This window comes from Anabrus simplex, chromosome 1 (assembly GCF_040414725.1).
Source record: "Anabrus simplex isolate iqAnaSimp1 chromosome 1, ASM4041472v1, whole genome shotgun sequence".
NCBI lineage: Eukaryota > Metazoa > Arthropoda > Insecta > Orthoptera > Tettigoniidae > Anabrus > Anabrus simplex.
The window spans coordinates 996,085,423-996,102,366 of record NC_090265.1 but is presented as its reverse complement, the minus strand read 5'-3'; the positions used below and the strand labels follow the sequence as shown (position 1 = coordinate 996,102,366).

Here is a 16,944-nt window from a genome sequence, read left to right as displayed (position 1 = left end):
GGGGAATGTCCGAGTGGAATTTTTCCCCCCTCACAGTACCAGTGTTCTACAACCACTTGATTTGGGCATCATTGCAAATTTCAAAGTGCATTATAGAAAAATGCTGTTTCAACATTTAATAACACTGAGTGATACAGGAGATGAACCTCTCTCCAGTAATTTGCTACAAGCCATGGACTTTATTTCGGCTGCCTGGAAGCAGGTGTCATCCTCCACAATCAGCAACTGTTTCCGCAAAGCTGGTGTCTTACTAGAAGAGGCTGCCCCTAATGATGATTATGGATACGAAGTTTTGTCTGGCAATAAGCTAACGCTACCGGAGGGTGTAGAATTCGATACTTTTGTGCATTTCGATGACAATCTGGCTGTATGTGGAGAACTACCGGATGAAGAGATTATTGATGATGTATGCCAACAACGTGGCGATGATGGACCAGCTACAAGCGATAGTGACATTGAAGATGGAGATAATGACTTGAATCTTGAAACACCTGAATTGAGTCAAGTGTTAAGTGCAATCGAAGTGTGTAGGCATTACATCAGTGTGAAAAGTTGTAGTGAAAATGCTTTGAATTCATTGCTAAAGGAGGTTTATACTCTTAATGCAAGAAAAGTGAAACAAGCCAAACTATCTGATTTCTTTAAGGCTGGGCCAAGCTCAAAATAATATTTTCTGTCTTAATGTATTTATTATTTGCAGGTATTACACATGTAGGTCTATTCCATTGGTTTTTCAGTAAATATGTGATGTATTGCATAAGTCTGATTTCTAAGTAATTCTGAGTTACAAGTAGTTTTTTCTCTTCCCCTTGATATACGTGTAAGTCAGGTTCAACTGTATAAGTTCATGTAGAGGTTCTTGCTCAAGAACCTCTACATGAACTTATATTTTTAATTCAAGAAAAGTGTCATAAGTGTTACAATTGTGTTAACTTCTTGCAGTTTTTGTGTAGGCTGATGATGACATGGACAGATGTTGAAACCGGTCCCTTAATAAATTAAATATGTTGCTACATTGATTCATGCAACAGTGTTATTGTATTGAAAAGGTGGAACATCTTTCTCTTTTTAGCATTGTAACTATTAGTTCAATACGGATCAGTGATGAAGTTTTAAACTTTAAAACATATCATTGCTTCCCGTAAAGTATACAGTATTCCTTCTATGAGTTACAAAATGTCCATGTCCTTTCCAAAGAGTCTCACTAAGGCCAAGGATATCCACATCATCTGAACTCATTTCTCTTTCTATTATTGCAAGTTTCCCTGGCTGTATGGCACCACGGACGTTCCATGTTGCAATCCTTCTAATAAGTCTCATAGAGAATTTACTTTGACGGATTAAAATAGGGGCATCTCTTAATCCTGTCTATCCCAGTGATCCGACTGGGAGACTTACTCCGGAACATTTGGAATTAAGCAAAGCCATCATGGGGTTGTCGTGGGAAAAATACAGTGGCTGTTTCCCGTTGTCTTCCACTGCCCCCAAATTCATTGACTCACCGACCCAGTTTCCCGCTGGGGTTGGTTACCCAGCCTTCTACTGGGTTGTTCAGCTTAACAGGGGCACCGGTAGGAAATTGGAGGTTTGAGGTGAGAGAGGCTAAGAGAACTCTCCTGTTGAGTTCTTATATTCGCATCACACCCCCATTTTGCCAGAGTCTCAAGATAATCGTAGATACTCTCCCTAGGTTACTTCCCAGGGCCCACTAGAGTTGCAGGCCAATTATATTTTTTTGACATCTACAATAGGAATTGCCTGAAACTTATAGGTCATCTGCTCCTATGATTACATTGTAGTACATTAACACAGTGCAAATGGAGTTGCACAGTATAGACTAGGAGGCAATGTGCATGAACTTCAGCAATGTAGATGTTATTTTTCCTCTGTAATATTCACAATAGATTTATGTGTTTTTTCATCTAGCATTGAGTTACCCCGGAGTTGGAGGTGAGTCTGGAGCCGACCTGCATGTCCATCTCGTTACCATGGTGTTGTGACTTGATTGTGTATTAGTTTCCATTTATTTCAGGTGGATTATTTTTGTATATATTTGTGAATTTCTTTCTGCGCATGATTCAGGTACAGCAGCAATGGAATGTGAGGAGACTCTTTGATCCAGAGGCCAAGCTGTGAACCATAGTTTTTTTTTTCATTGATGTTTCATTGTAGGTTTCTCAGCATTGTAAATATTTTGTTGGCCATTGTTTTCCTTCACAAGTTGCAAATCATAAGAAGAATTCTAGAAAAATTCTACAAAAATTCTAAGAAAAATTCTAGACCCAAAACTCTCTGATGGACAATACCGACTCAGAGGCAGACATGAAATCAAACAATACACAAATATTCACAGTGACACTAGAAAATTCTATTGATATAACTTATTAAAAGAATGTACCCAGACAGACTTACAAAACAAATAGTTGAATTCTACAAAAAAAACAGGATTAAAGCCAAAACCAACACAATGAAATAGATTGGAGAAATCAAAACCGATTTGAAACAGGTAGGAATTACACCAGCAGATGTTCAAAACATGGCAATCTTCAGATCCAAAATTCACAAATGGCAGGTTGATCAAGAGAAAAGGCCAAATAATAATAATAATAATAATAATAATAATAATAATAATAATAATAATAATAATAATAATAATAATAATAATAATAATAATAATAATAATAATAATAATAATAATAATAATAATAATAATAATAATAATAATAATAATAATAATAATAATAATAATAATAATAATAATAATAATAATAATAATAATAATAATAATAATAATAATTTTTTTTTTTGCGAGGGAGTGTGGAAAATCTTTCATAAGACGCTTGTGAGGGTCCGCACTCAACAAGTGTGTGGAGATTCTTACCCATTAAAAACCACACTCCCTTTTCCCACGACGTTTATCTCCGCCCCGGAAACCGCTCTCGCATTACTTCAGGACGGATGTCGTGCTTAATGCATCTTGTGGTTCATCTTCCTTCTTCTGCTTTACTGTCTGTCGTAATCATCCAGGTCCTTCTTCTTCTGACGCAGAATATTTTCTACGTAAACTGCCACCTGGTCCCAAGATTCTTGACTTCGTAGCATTACTGATACGATCCCTTCTGGCGTCATTTCTCCCTGCATAACTTCTAAGCATCTTCTTTGTGGCAGCCAATGAACACACGCAAAGAAAGTATTAAATACGTCATCGATATCACTGCAGTACATGCACGCCGGACTAGTTGCTAGCCCTAGTCTATGAAGAAATTTTCGGAAGTATCCATGACCTGTCAAGAACTGTGTAAGATAGTAGTTCACCTCACCATGATTTCGGCCAACCCATACGCCTAGAGAAGGTATCAGTCTTTTAGTCCATTTCCCTCTAGAATCATCTTCCCATCTTGTTTGCCATCATTGCATTCTGCGACTAAGAGCCAAAGCCTTTGCCCTTTTCCTTCCTAGCTCTTCTTGTGTGAGCCAAATTTCTTGTCTTTCGAAGGACAACAAGTCAATAGGAGCTACTGCTGCTACTACTAGAATCGCAGGTTCTGATACTGTGCGATATGCACAAGCAATTCGTAAAGCTGCTCTCCGTTGTACAGCCGCAATTCTTTTCCGATATTTCACAATTTTTAACGATTCAGCCCAAATTTCTGAACCGTATAACAGAATCGATTGAACAGTCGACATGAGAAGGCGCCTTTTACTAGATTTCGGCCCCTTGATGTTTCCCATGAGTCTACTAAGTGCAGTCATGGTTTTTGCTGCCTTATCTGTTACCCGTTGGATGTGGTCCCAATATGTAAGCTTAGTATCAAGCGTTACACCAAGATATTTTGTGCTCCTAGTTCTTTCGATGGCTATCTGCCCGATCTGCATCGGTACAACGGTATTAATCCTTTTCCTCGTCAGAAGGATAATTTCCGTTTTATGATCTGCGAGTTCTAACTTGTGATTTATCATCCATTCTTTGACACGTCGCATCACCTGATTCAATTTAAATTGAGCCAGCTCTAGGTTACGAGTTACTATCACAGCAGCCACATCATCAGCATAACCTACAAGTTTTACATCTTCTGGCATCTCCAGCCGTAACAAACCATCATACATGATATTCCAAAGGTGTGGTCCGAGAATTGAGCCTTGCGCTGCACCAGCTGTGAACCGTTTCCTTCTCTGACCATCTTCCGTGTCGTATAATAATGTACAGTCTTTCAAATAGTCTCGCAGTATATACATGAGATATTCTGGTAGCTTGAAAGTTTCTTTTAGAGCTTCCAAAATATCACTCCATCTTGCCGAGTTGAAAGCATTTTTAACATCTAGAGTCACAAGAAGCGTCAGCTTTCTAGAGTAATGATTACCCATTTGAGTTCGTTCTGCTGTCTTCACCACTTCTTTCACAGCATCTAGAGTTGAGTGACCTCTGCGAAATCCATGTTGTTGGTCAGATAGGTCGCCAGCTAATCGGACTGCTGCTAGTATTCTTGGTTGTAATAGCTTCTCTAAACCTTTCCCAGCAGTGTCCAGCATACATAGAGGTCTGTAACCCCCAGTTTTTCCTTTACTGATCAGAACCAGTCTAGCTATCTTCCAACGAAAGCTAAAAATTCCCGCTTTCAAACAATGGTTATACATTCTCAACAGCAGTTGAGGACATAATTCGACTGCCACCTTTGGTACTTCTGCTGGGATACCATCTGGTCCAGGGGCTTTCTTATTTCTAAGGGAATTAATTGCTGTTATCAGTTCTGCAGTTGTAAAAGGTGGTACATTAACTAGTTCTTTCTCGGCCTCATCATCAATCCTCTCTGCATGATCAGGGAATAGTGTGTGTACTATTTCTTCCATTGTGCGTGGATCCATTATAGGGCTTGACAACATCCCAAATTTCTTCATAACGATTTTATACCCTAATCTCCATGGATTTTCATCCACTTCCTTAGACATTTCCCACCACTTGTCGGCTTTACTCTTTTTAATTGTATTTCGCAGTCTTTTCTTCATCGTTATGCCGTGCTCTTTGTGTCCTTCGTCTGAGTCGCAGGCATTGTTTCCTCAACTCAGCAATTTCTTCATTCCACCAGTATGCTGGACGCTTGCCTCTCCGTTGTTTTATTCTAGTCATTGATGCGTCACATGCTTGCTGAAGGAGTCTCATGGTGTGTTCCACGCATTTATTAGCAATTATGCTTCTATTGCCTCCGTGACATGTATCTGGCATAGAGTCCATTCCATTTAGTATTACTTCATGAAATATTTCTCTATCCATAGTAGCTATGTTCCATCTTTCTGGCTTGCGCGTGGTAATCCTTAGATGCGGAGTCTCTTGAAGTACACGAAAAGTTATATACTGGTGATCGCTTCCAGTATATTCTTCAATTACTCGCCATTCAATTATCCTAGACGCAATGTTTTCAGAAGCGAAGGTTACGTCTGGTATAGTTCCCTGACATCCTGGTCGCCGAAAGGTTGTCACATTTCCAACGTTGATAACCATTAATCCCAATCTGGCGGCCATCTCCATTGTACGTCTCCCTCTAGAATCTGTTTGAGGCATGTTCCATTCAACTGCTTGAGCATTAAAATCACCAGCAACAACTAGGTTAGTAATGTTCATCCCTTGCAGAGTATCTTCAAGCCCATCTAGTTTTGTTTGGAAGTCAGAAATAGCCTCATTATGGGTAAAATAACAACTGACAAAAATTACCTTCTCAACTTGGACCCAGACAAACCCATCCCCGCATCCTTGATTTATAACTGAATATTTTCCAAGGTCTGGCACCCATATCGCAGCTGTCCCTAGATTGTCTGAAAACCAGCCTGGTTGATCTCTGTCTTGATATTGTTCACTAAGAATCAAGATGTCTGCTCCTATCTCATAGGTCATTTGCGTCAATAGATCATTGGCAGTTAGACTCCTGTGTATATTGGCTTGAAGGATCTGTACCATTCACCATTGCTCTTTGGCCTTTTCTAGTGCTTCACGAAACACAATACACTTTCCCGAGCCAAAAGCATGATGTCGTTTTGACTCTTCAACGCCCATATCTGTGCAAATTATGCATCGTGGACTCGCTTTGCATCCTACTGTCTTGTGACCAGCTTCCCCGCACTTAAAGCAGAGTTTACTTCTGTCCAATCCTTTACAGTTTCGTGCTTGATGCCCATATGTCAGACATCTAAAGCACCGAGGAATTACGGCCCACCATCTTACTCCGCAGTATAGCCAGCCTACTTTAATTTTGCCTATATAATAATAATAATAATAATAATAATAATAATAATAATAATAATAATAATAATAATAATAATAATAATAATAATAATCTCTTGGAAGAAATAGCCAACAAGACAGGTTTGAGAATCTCCGTAGAAAAAAAAATTATTACAAACATCAAGAATGCTCCAAAATTTTTGGCAACAGATATTGGTCCAGTGGAAAGAGTAATGAACAGTGGCGGTGGGCTCTCAGGAGCACAGGAGCACGTGAACACCCAGTTTTATTACATATTTACGCATTCATTCTTTTCTTTCGACCTGATTTCGACAATCGATCGAAAGCATTCGACAATCGACTTATATCGAAGCTCCGTTACACCGACAGTTGTTCGTTTTGACTGACAATGCGCACTGCATAATGCGCTATTGTGCTGAAGACTATACGCATGCGCAAAGCAGATGACGTCATGGTTTTCTGCACTGGTATTCCCATTAGCGAGGAGCACGGTAAGGTACGTGCCTTGTCGTCTAGAGCCACCCTCAACCCAGTGGCAGTATTACAGTTGACCACAAGGGTCCGCCACCTCCCCTATTATGGTTAGCCACAGCCTCCCAGGAGCTACTATTGCATTACATTACCGGCAGATTTCGCTAGTACCCTAATTCTGAATAGGCATTTTGGTGTCTATTCAGACTCTTTTCCGGAAAGAGAACTGAATACAATGGCGCATATGTATCCCTGCCTAAATAAGACACAGCTGAAGACTGAACTAGAAGTATTGTATATGAGAAATGGCTTTCAGAAAGATGATGGGGCCATTTTCATGTTGCAGTTTCTGCTTGACAATGAACTAGATAGGGACACATTTCCACAAGTATGCGAATTACTCCGAATTGTTGTCACAACCCCAATTACGACAGCGGAGCCCGAGAGGTGTTTTTCTACTTTGAATACGAATTAAAACGTTTCTGAGGAACACCATGACTGGAGAACGACTGTCAGCGCTGGCTATGCTTGCTATTGAGAAGAGATTTGTCAACATCATCAGTGACTTCAATCGTAAAGTGATTGAGAAATTTGCGCGATTGAAGGACAGAAGGATTGCTTTCCTGTACAAATAATCAGCATTTACGTGAGTTGCTAAACTAAATCCTATCATTTAAATAAGCATGATCTAGTATTGTTGGTTGTACTGCATGCTAAATTGTTTGGAGTAGTGGCTATAATTTGCAAAATGAGAATAATTACCATGTGAAACAGTAGAACCCGACTAACCGAGATAATGTGGAGACTATTGGGGTCAATTCGGAAATAATTATTTTAAAAAATTTACCGGTAAATGCGGTACACATTCCTTCTATGCTTCTCGTCATATCCAGATGAACTTTGTGCTGTTTAAAAACCAGGAATAGTGCTCGCATCCTTCAGTGTTCGCAGTGCAGTAAAGCTATTATGAATTTTGCTACTGTTCTACACTAAGACAGCCTGCCCGCGGTGTAGGGGTAGCGTGCCTTCCTCTTACCCGGAGGCCCCGGGTTCGATTCCCGGCCAGGCCAGGGATTTTAACCTGGATCTGAGGGCTGGTTCGAGGTCCACTCAGTCTACGTGATTACAATTGAGGAGCTATCTGACAGTGAGATGGCGGTCAAAAAAGCCAAGAATAACGGCCGAGAGGATTCGTCGTGCTAACCACACGACACCTCGTAATCTGCAGACCACCGGGCTGAGCAGCAGTCGCTTGGTAGGCCATGAGGTTTGGTTTGATTTTACACTAACACCCAGGTGAAATTCGTACTGTTTGAAAACCAAGAATAGTACTCGCTTCCTTCAATAATCTCCGTGTAGTAAAGTTATTGTGAATTTTACTTTTGTTCTACACTAACAAATTACTCTCGTATAAAATTTATCCTCGGTTACAGGGGTTCTACCAAAGTATTTGTGAAGAAGGAACCGTTCAAGGAACTGTTAGTGAAATGATTTATGTACCTTTGTTACTTTTTTGCTGATTTGAGACATGAACAAAAATGTTGTGAACCCCCTAAAAATTTTGTCACGAGCCGCCACTGGTAATGAAATTCAAATATCTGGGAAAAACCATTCAAGAAAATGGTTTAGACAAATCTGCAGTAGAATAAAGGGTACACAAGATGGAAAGAGCATATGGTATCACAAAGAATTTTTATAACAAAAAGTGTCTATCTAAAAATCTTAAAATAAGGCACTACACTACAGTGGTGAAACCGGAATGCTTATATGCAAGTGAATGCCTGGTACTAAACGATAGATTAGATAAACTTGAGGTACTAGAAAGGAGAATCATGAGAAAAATCTTAGGCCCTGTGAAAACAACAGAACTATGGAAATTAAGATCTAATGATGAAATATACAGGAACATAGAAAACATAACAGAAACCATAAGAAAAAGGAGATTGCAATTTTTCGGACATATTTACAGAATGGATGATTCCAGATTAACAAAAAGGATTTTCAAGTACCTTTGGGACAAAAAGGCAACAACTAGATGGATTCAAGAAGTAAAGAAAGATTTAGAAAGAAATAACATAAGAGAAGCAGAAACTATGGACAGAGAAATTTTTAGAAAGAGGGTACCTAAGTATGGAAGGATTCCAAGGAAGATTGAACAAGAAGCCTGGTGCGAAGTGGTCCGAGGACAGAAGGAAAGAGCATAGTGAAAGGATGAAAGAATATTGGAAGGAGCGGAAGAGAAAACAACAAAGTATGAAGAACTGAATTGAAATTGGCACGTGGTCCTTATGAGGCCTCATCAAAAAGAATAATAATAATAATAATAATAACAACAACAACAACAGGCACTGAGGGGCCTTCTTGATGGATTCTCACTCTTGACATGGGAAAAAGGAGTAAACCAATCTTGAAGTACTGTATGTACATATTGGAAGCACCACACTGTACAGAAATGATTCTCCCAGATGGTTTACTGCACCAAATCTGTTTGCTAAGATTTAGATGGAGTGAACTTTTGTGATCACTGCAGTGACTCATTCTTCATTCACTGTTTGTAAAAAGTAAAGTAAATTTTGTCCTCATATGGAGGTGACGCAGCTCTTTTCAGACACACCTTCAATGTAAGAGAGCTGCATGTACCATTTCAACCACATAGCAGCCTTCCTGCCATTCTTAAATTTCTGGCAGTACTGGGAATTGAACCTGGGCCATCGAGGACGGCAGCTAATAACACTAACCATTATGTTACGGAGGTAAACACTGTTTGTAATGTAAGTTGTAGTTGATGATGATGATGATATGGCCTCAGCTACTGTTATAATGGCAATTTAGATTAGATGTAATTTAAGCTGCCTACATGATGTAAAGTTCTCAAAATGAGCAAAGCAGATATTTAATTTGCTCCCTCTGTGGATCATTGGCAAGATTGTGGGTTCAAGCCTGGCTGAGTTTTGAAGGGTGGTTTTACTCTACCACAAGGCAGAGAAACGGATCTCTGTTGGACAATCAATGGCTGAGTTCTTTCATTAATTTTGTGGGATGAACAACAAATGTGTCACTAGAGATCTTTCACATGCTGACATTGTCCAACATGGAGTGCCAGATGGATCTCAATCCATCCTTCAAAAATCTGGCTACCTCTGCCAGGTTTGAACCCATGATCTTGGGATCCAGAGGGTGACACTTTACTACTGATCCATAGATGAAGCAATTTAAACATCTGCTTTGCTTATTTTGTGAACTTGAACAATACCACTTTGAGAAATGTAACTCCTATCATCTTCCTATTCAGAGGTTGATGGTTTTGCACCACCCAGAGGTAAACTTTTCATCGGTTTCCTGCCAACAAAGTTTTCTGTTATCAGCTAATATTGTGTATGCAAACTGGATATTGTATAATACTTTCAACTATATCAACAACATTGTAATTTCCCGTTCTAAAAACTTATTCACTAAAGAAGACATGTAGTCCAAATATTAACAGTTCAAAATCAAATTTGCATGGCAACAAACTCTGTTATAATGCTGGTTCTGTTCTAAACTTGTATTGAGTGACATTTTGATAGAAGCAAAATTATAGTTGATGATTACCTAATCGTGGGGGAGGGCATGATTAGCTCAGTGGCTTAGCTGCTGGTTTCCCACCTAGAAGGCTGAGGTTTGAATCCCAGTCAATCCTGGGTCATAATTTACCTCTCAAGAATCTGGAGTAAACTGAAGAAAGTTTGATTACCTAATTATTCCGACAATACTGGAGATGTACTCTGGAGATGAAGCACAAGAGACATGACAATGACTTTAGAGCTGTTACTTGCAAAAATATGCAGCAGTTGTTTTGAATTTTGGAAATCATTAGTTATAGAGAAAATGTTTCTTCAAGTGACTAAAATTGTGCTTATGATTGACCAGTAACAATAATAATTTTGTGTGGCTATTATAGCCTGGTACAGCCCTTGTAAGGCAGACCCTCCAGTGGGCATGGACAGTGTCTGCTTTTGTATGGGATACTGCGTGTTTGTCTCGTGGAGTATAGTGTTATGTGTACTATACACGAACCTTTTCTTGAGCCCTGAGCTCCCTAGTGCTGAATCGGTAGACCTCGGTTATCTTCGACATCCATATTGGCAACCTTTGAAACACAAACTATGCATCGCTGTGCGACATCTGGCATACACTTTATGAACTAGTACTGATGTTGTTTACACAGCAAAGCCAAACTATATAATTCATGCTAGGAACAAGATTCGCATTGAGAAATGTTATATAATGTTAAATTATGTATGTGTGACAGAGTTGTTGGTGTAAGATAATAAATGTTTAGAAAATTCATATCGATCGATCATATTATCGATTCAATTCAGATTTAATTTCCATCCAGTTGGCAGTATAACCAGAACCATCAGCGCTCCCTCCTTACCCCCCACCCCGTAAAAATCAGGCTCAAGAAAAAGTTCGCGTATAGTAGTATGTGACTTGCAGGAATGTTGAAGACAGCAAAACTAACCAGTCCTCAAGCCAATGGAATTGACTGATCACTATTAAAAGCCCACAATCCAACCGGGAATAGAATCTGAGGCCTGATGTCCAGAACACACCAATCAATCATGAGCAATACATTACTGTCCCCTTATATACACCAAATGATCATCCTGAATGGTTTAACACACTGAAGGAGTTCGCTTTAGATTTAGATGGAGCCTTTTATTTATTTATTTATTTATTTATTTATTTATTTATTTATTTATTTATTTATTTATTTATTTCTTTCTTTCTTTCTTTCTTTCTTTCTTTCTTTCTTTCTTTCTTTCTTTCTTTCTTTCTTTCTTTCTTTCTTTCTTTCTACATTGGAGCACAAAAATCAAACCTTATACAACAAAGTCTTCAAAGAATAAGTTCAGCTTTTAACACTTGACAACTTTTTCCTTATTAAATGTTAAAACATTAATTTATTGAAACCACCTATTCAATACTGGTTGAGTCTCTATGACTATAACAATGTCATTACATTAAGTTTGAGTATGATACATGTTTCGCCTGGCATTGCAGCCATCATCAGCCATTAATTCTATCTCCAAGTCAGAGCTCTGAGTAGATGCTATTTTAGGATTAATCATAGTCAATATTATTTATATAACACTGCAAAGGAGTGATCAAGCCGTCCATGTTTTAAAGTTCTAATGTGACATTCTACTCTTGTTCACATTTAATGGAAATATATTGACTGTTAACTTTCATAATGTCGGTAATGAGAATGGCTTGATGCAATTGGGATTAATTATCTGTACATTTTTACAACTTATTGGAGATTAACATGTGATACTAGAACTATTCTTAGCTAATCTTAGCACGTAATGACATTGTTATAGTCATAAAGACTCAACCAGTATTGAATAGGTGGTTTCAATAAATTAATGTTTTAACATTTAATAATTGAACTTCAATACGGTCAATATGAAAATAATCACTTGTAACTTTTTCCTTTTCCAAAACTTCTTCATTCTGAATGATCTTGCCCATTCTTCTGCAGATATAACATACTTTTTATGCTGCAATATTTTTAGTGATAGCCTTATGTACTTGTTGACACATTGAAATGGAGGGGAAACAGCTACACATGAACCATCAATTCAAATATCTTGGATGTGTTATCTCTGATACTGGTTCTATAGACAAGGAAATTTCCCACAGAATTTAGACAGGTAGCAACTTCTACAAAATAGTTAAAGACATAATATGGAAGAAGAAAATACTAACAAAATGTAAGAGAGTCATAAATGAAACCTACTACATACAAATCCTGACCTATGATTGCAAAACATGGACCATGAGAAATAAAGATGTTAGTAGCATCCAGACAGCAGAAATTGAGATTTGTCCGTAGCATAATTGGTAAAACACGGAGGGACAGAGTCCGTAATGAGGAAATCTGCAAGCAGGCTCAAGTTGTATGACTGCAGGACAGAATAATAGCACAGTGCCTGAGATGGTATGAACATATGTGACGCATGGGAGATAACAGATTACCAAAACAAATGTACGATCTAAAACTTGAAGACAAAAGACCAAGAGGGCGACCAAGACTCAGGTACAAGGACATGGTGAAGATTGACATTAAACAGCGAGGATATACTTTGGAAAGCATCGAAGAAGGAGAGAAGTTCAGAGACCAGAACTGGTGGAGAAGCCTCGTTCGCTGACCCATCGCTTAAGGTGGAATGACAAGGGATAATTATGTATGTATTTATGTATGTATGTATGTAAGTGTGTACTTGTTATTTAGAATCCATTTCTTTTCTCTGTTTTCAAGTTGATCTTTAGTAATTTTCAGTTCATCTAAATCCACCATGTGCTTTTTTACTATTGCAAAAGAAATCAAAAAGTTGTTTCAGGAGTCTTGTTTTTGGTAAGCGGTATATGTGTCCAAAGTATGTAATTCTCCATTTTCGCTTCATGTCAATAATGTCAATCACTTTCCTTGTAAAGTACTGAATTTGGCAAAAGTCTCCACTGGCCATCAATCTGGTGTTTTTTAATAATTGTCCAAAGAATTATTCTATTAACTTTGAGCAATTCGTCTCCTTACTCCCAAGTCTTCCCAGCTGAAAGTTTGAAACATTTCATAATACTACTCTTTTTTTCAGAAGTCTCCCAGTATGGACCATGCTGCTTTCCTATGGATCTTCCTTTTACATTAATTTTATGTTAATTTTAAAACGTCTGTTTTCTACATTTCTTTTCTCTATTTTTTTTTACATAATGTATGCCTATTAAATGTAATGTGATATGTCCTGCAGATAATAGGACTGGTGATTTCTTTTTCTAGCTTCAGACAAGGCTGAAAAGGAGACAGAAAATTTAAGAACAGAGATGCAACAAATGATGGAAACTTTGGAAGATTCTAAGGCAATGATCACACAACTTCAGCAAAAAGAAATAAGTATGCAGAAGGTACTTAATGATGCTGAAGCAGAACGAAGCCGTCAAGCTAAAAGTGTTGAACAGGTAACATCACATGAACAGCATTCAATCAATCAATCAATCAATCAATCAATCAATCAATCAATCAATCAGTCAGTCAGTCAATCAATCAGTCACTACTAATCTACATTTAGGGCTGTTGCCCAGGAGGCAGATTCCCCATCAATTTTTCACCTAGTTTTTTGTAAATGATTTCAAAGATGTTGGAAATTTATCAAAATTATTCCAATTATTCTTTTAATTATTCCAATCCCTGAATACCCTTCCTCATCATCCTTCTTTCCCCTTATCCAGCTCCTGCCAGATCAGGGCATTTACGGAATTTCTCCACCTTCCTCTCTCCTCTTCCATCATTTTGTCCCAGTCCAGGTTTCTTCTTGAACTCATTTTATTGAATTGATCCACCTTGTTCTAGGTCTCCCTCTCACTTTCTATCCCTCAAACTTCATCTCCATCATCTGTTTTAGTATTCTTTCCTCCTCCATCCTCTTTGCATGTTCAAACCATACTAGTTTACTCCTAACATTTCTCTCATTTAGGTTTTCCATTCTGACCTCCTTTCTCACATTTTTGTTCCTCAATCTGTCTTTCCTTGTCTTTCCTATCATACTTATTAGGTATTTCATTTCTCTGGCTTGAATTCTACTCCCATCCCTACATGTCATTGTCCATATCTCAGCCATATAGGTCAATATGGCTGCATAATACATTTTGTACATTTCCTCTTTACACTTCCTTGGTACTTCCTCTTCCTATAAACAAATATTTACCTCAGTCTGTGTTCTTGAGTTCCATCTTTATTTTCATATTATTCAAGCTTGGTGATTTCTTTTTCTAGCTTCAGACAAGGCTGAAAAGGAGACAGAAAATTTAAGAACATTCAAGCTTATTTGTCTACTAATGTCATTCTGCACCTTCTCTCCACTGATAGCTTGAGCAGTTTGTCTCCTTACTCTCAAGTCTTTCCAGCTAGAAGTTCGCAACATTTCTCAAATCAGGTAATCCTGGTGTGAGTTCCATACACTGGAACCATACTCTAATTATACACCCTCACATTTGTGTCCTTGCTACAACCTCTAAATACTCTCATAACCATTTGAAGAGATCTGTAATCTTTATTTACAGTCCTGTTTATATGATTACTCCAATGAAGATCTTTACTTATATTAACATCTAGGTACTTACAGTGATCCCCATGAGGTATTTTCATCCCATCAACACAGTAATTAAAAGCTGAGAGGACCTCTGAGTGAGACTTACAATCTGACTTTTTACCCCATTTACTAACACGCCATTGTCTGGTGTCCATCTCACAACATTGTCCAGATTTATTTACAGTTGCTCATAGTCCAGTAAATTATTTACTACTCTATACAGTATAACATTATCCACAAAAGCCTTATCTGTGATTCCACTTTATTCACTTTAGCTACACTTTTGTCTAGTCAATAGCCCTCATTTTTATCACTAGTCTCTCTTGATCTACCCTATCAAAAGCCTTGAATAGGTCAGTAGCGATACAGAATACCAGCATTCTGAATTATTATTAAACACAAAGTTTCATTCGTAGGTTTCCACACTTTTGTCCGTTTATTACACTTTCTTCACTTATCCCAGTTATTTCTGAAGCCACCCAGGCTCATTTTGGTTTTTGGCTGGGAGTTTAAGGCCAATGCCCTTCTTCAACTACATACATAAATAAATTAAACAGTTTTCAAAAAACATGAGAAATCAAACAAGTGATGGAAGGATGTGGAAGTGAGCTGGATCAGGTCCTTGGTTCATAGTCTATGTAACTAAGATCATGATCAAACAATCAGATTCATAGAAAATAAATATACTAACCTAATCATAGAAAATCAAATAACTAACACAAGTGAAAATAAATATCATAAAACCAATTGAGTTGGCCATGCGATTAGGATCACACAACTGTGAGCTTGCATCCAGGAGATAGTGGGTTCGAACCACACTGTTGGCAGTCCTTAGGATAGTTTTCTGTACCTTAATTAACATGTTGACTACCAGCTGTTCAGCAGGTGATTTAAACCTCCAGCCCAGCCTTTTTAAATCCCCTCATGTCTATAGTGCACTAGATTACATTAAATGTTACTGTACGAAAACTGGTCACTGAGCCTTTCGAGAATTGGCCTAATTTTGTATAGTCTATCTATGTTTTCAAACTGGGTTCGTGCCATGGTTTTCGAAAAATTGGCGAGCCAAAAATAGTGTCCTCTGCCCAGTACATTTTCAGATTTGGTTTTGGAATTATTCCAGTTATAAACATTAGTCCTAAAAACTTTTTCATCTCTTTTATGATGACCGGTTTCCACATTTGAAAAGTAGAATAGGCCTATTTAGTGCATGGACGTGGTGCTGCACTAATTACTTGTTCCACATAAAGGTTTGTCTGATGGCATACATATGCAAGGAAATCGTCATTTACAAATAAATTGATGAAAGACATAATTTCGTTGCTATTTTCAATGTCAACAGTTAATCCTACCCGGCCAGTGAACTTGATTGCAGGCGGGCAATAAGACAGATGTGTATCGGTTATTTGAATGTGCTGAATTTCACTTTGCCCAGAGTCTGGTATATCATCATCAGAATTGCTTTCACTATCACTGAAATCAGGGATGAGTTCATCACCAGAATCATCCCTCAGTAGTATGTCTTCAATTTCCTCACTTCGTATACTGTGTGTGTAACTCGTCATGTTATTTCGACACAATAACTCACTTCACTACACACCCTCACAAGAATACCATGACTGGCTTAGGTCCGTGTTTACTCAAAGAAAAAAGAAAGAAAGCATTGGAATGTACCCTCTGTTCAGGTAGTCAGGGTGTGGGACTGTTTATTTCATTGCCATCTATGGTTTTCAACACGAATTACGACTTCATACGAATTTAGCACTAAATTCGAAACAATGTTTACATCGCGCGACCTTAAACGCCTTAACTCAGATACGGTCCTCTTACACTCCTTAAGGCATCTACGGGAGTGAATGTGTTAACCCTCTACTGCATACTGTTGCCTTTAGGCAACAAATAACTTTTCACCTGTATAAATGGATAAATATTGTAGACAGAGGTAGTTTTACGGCACACCTTCAACTGTACAATCAATTAAACACATATCCCAGTGATGCCTTGTTTTTTTTTTTATTTACATAACATAAGTCAAAACAGCCCTACAACCAAAGGTACTCCTTCCACCCCGTCAACATTCACGCGAACCAACCACCGTTTATTTTA

General features: G+C 38.1%; 1 protein-coding gene across 1 annotated transcript in view; it reads left to right on the top strand.

The window, feature by feature from the left end:
• LOC136857711 (cilia- and flagella-associated protein 58) overlaps window positions 1-16,944 on the top strand; it is a 261,063-nt gene that overhangs the window by 181,940 nt on the left and 62,179 nt on the right. Inside the window, exon 14 of the mRNA XM_068225146.1 lies at window positions 13,530-13,708. Coding sequence (XP_068081247.1) covers window positions 13,530-13,708 — 179 coding nt within the window. The remainder of the gene's footprint in view (window positions 1-13,529; window positions 13,709-16,944) is intronic.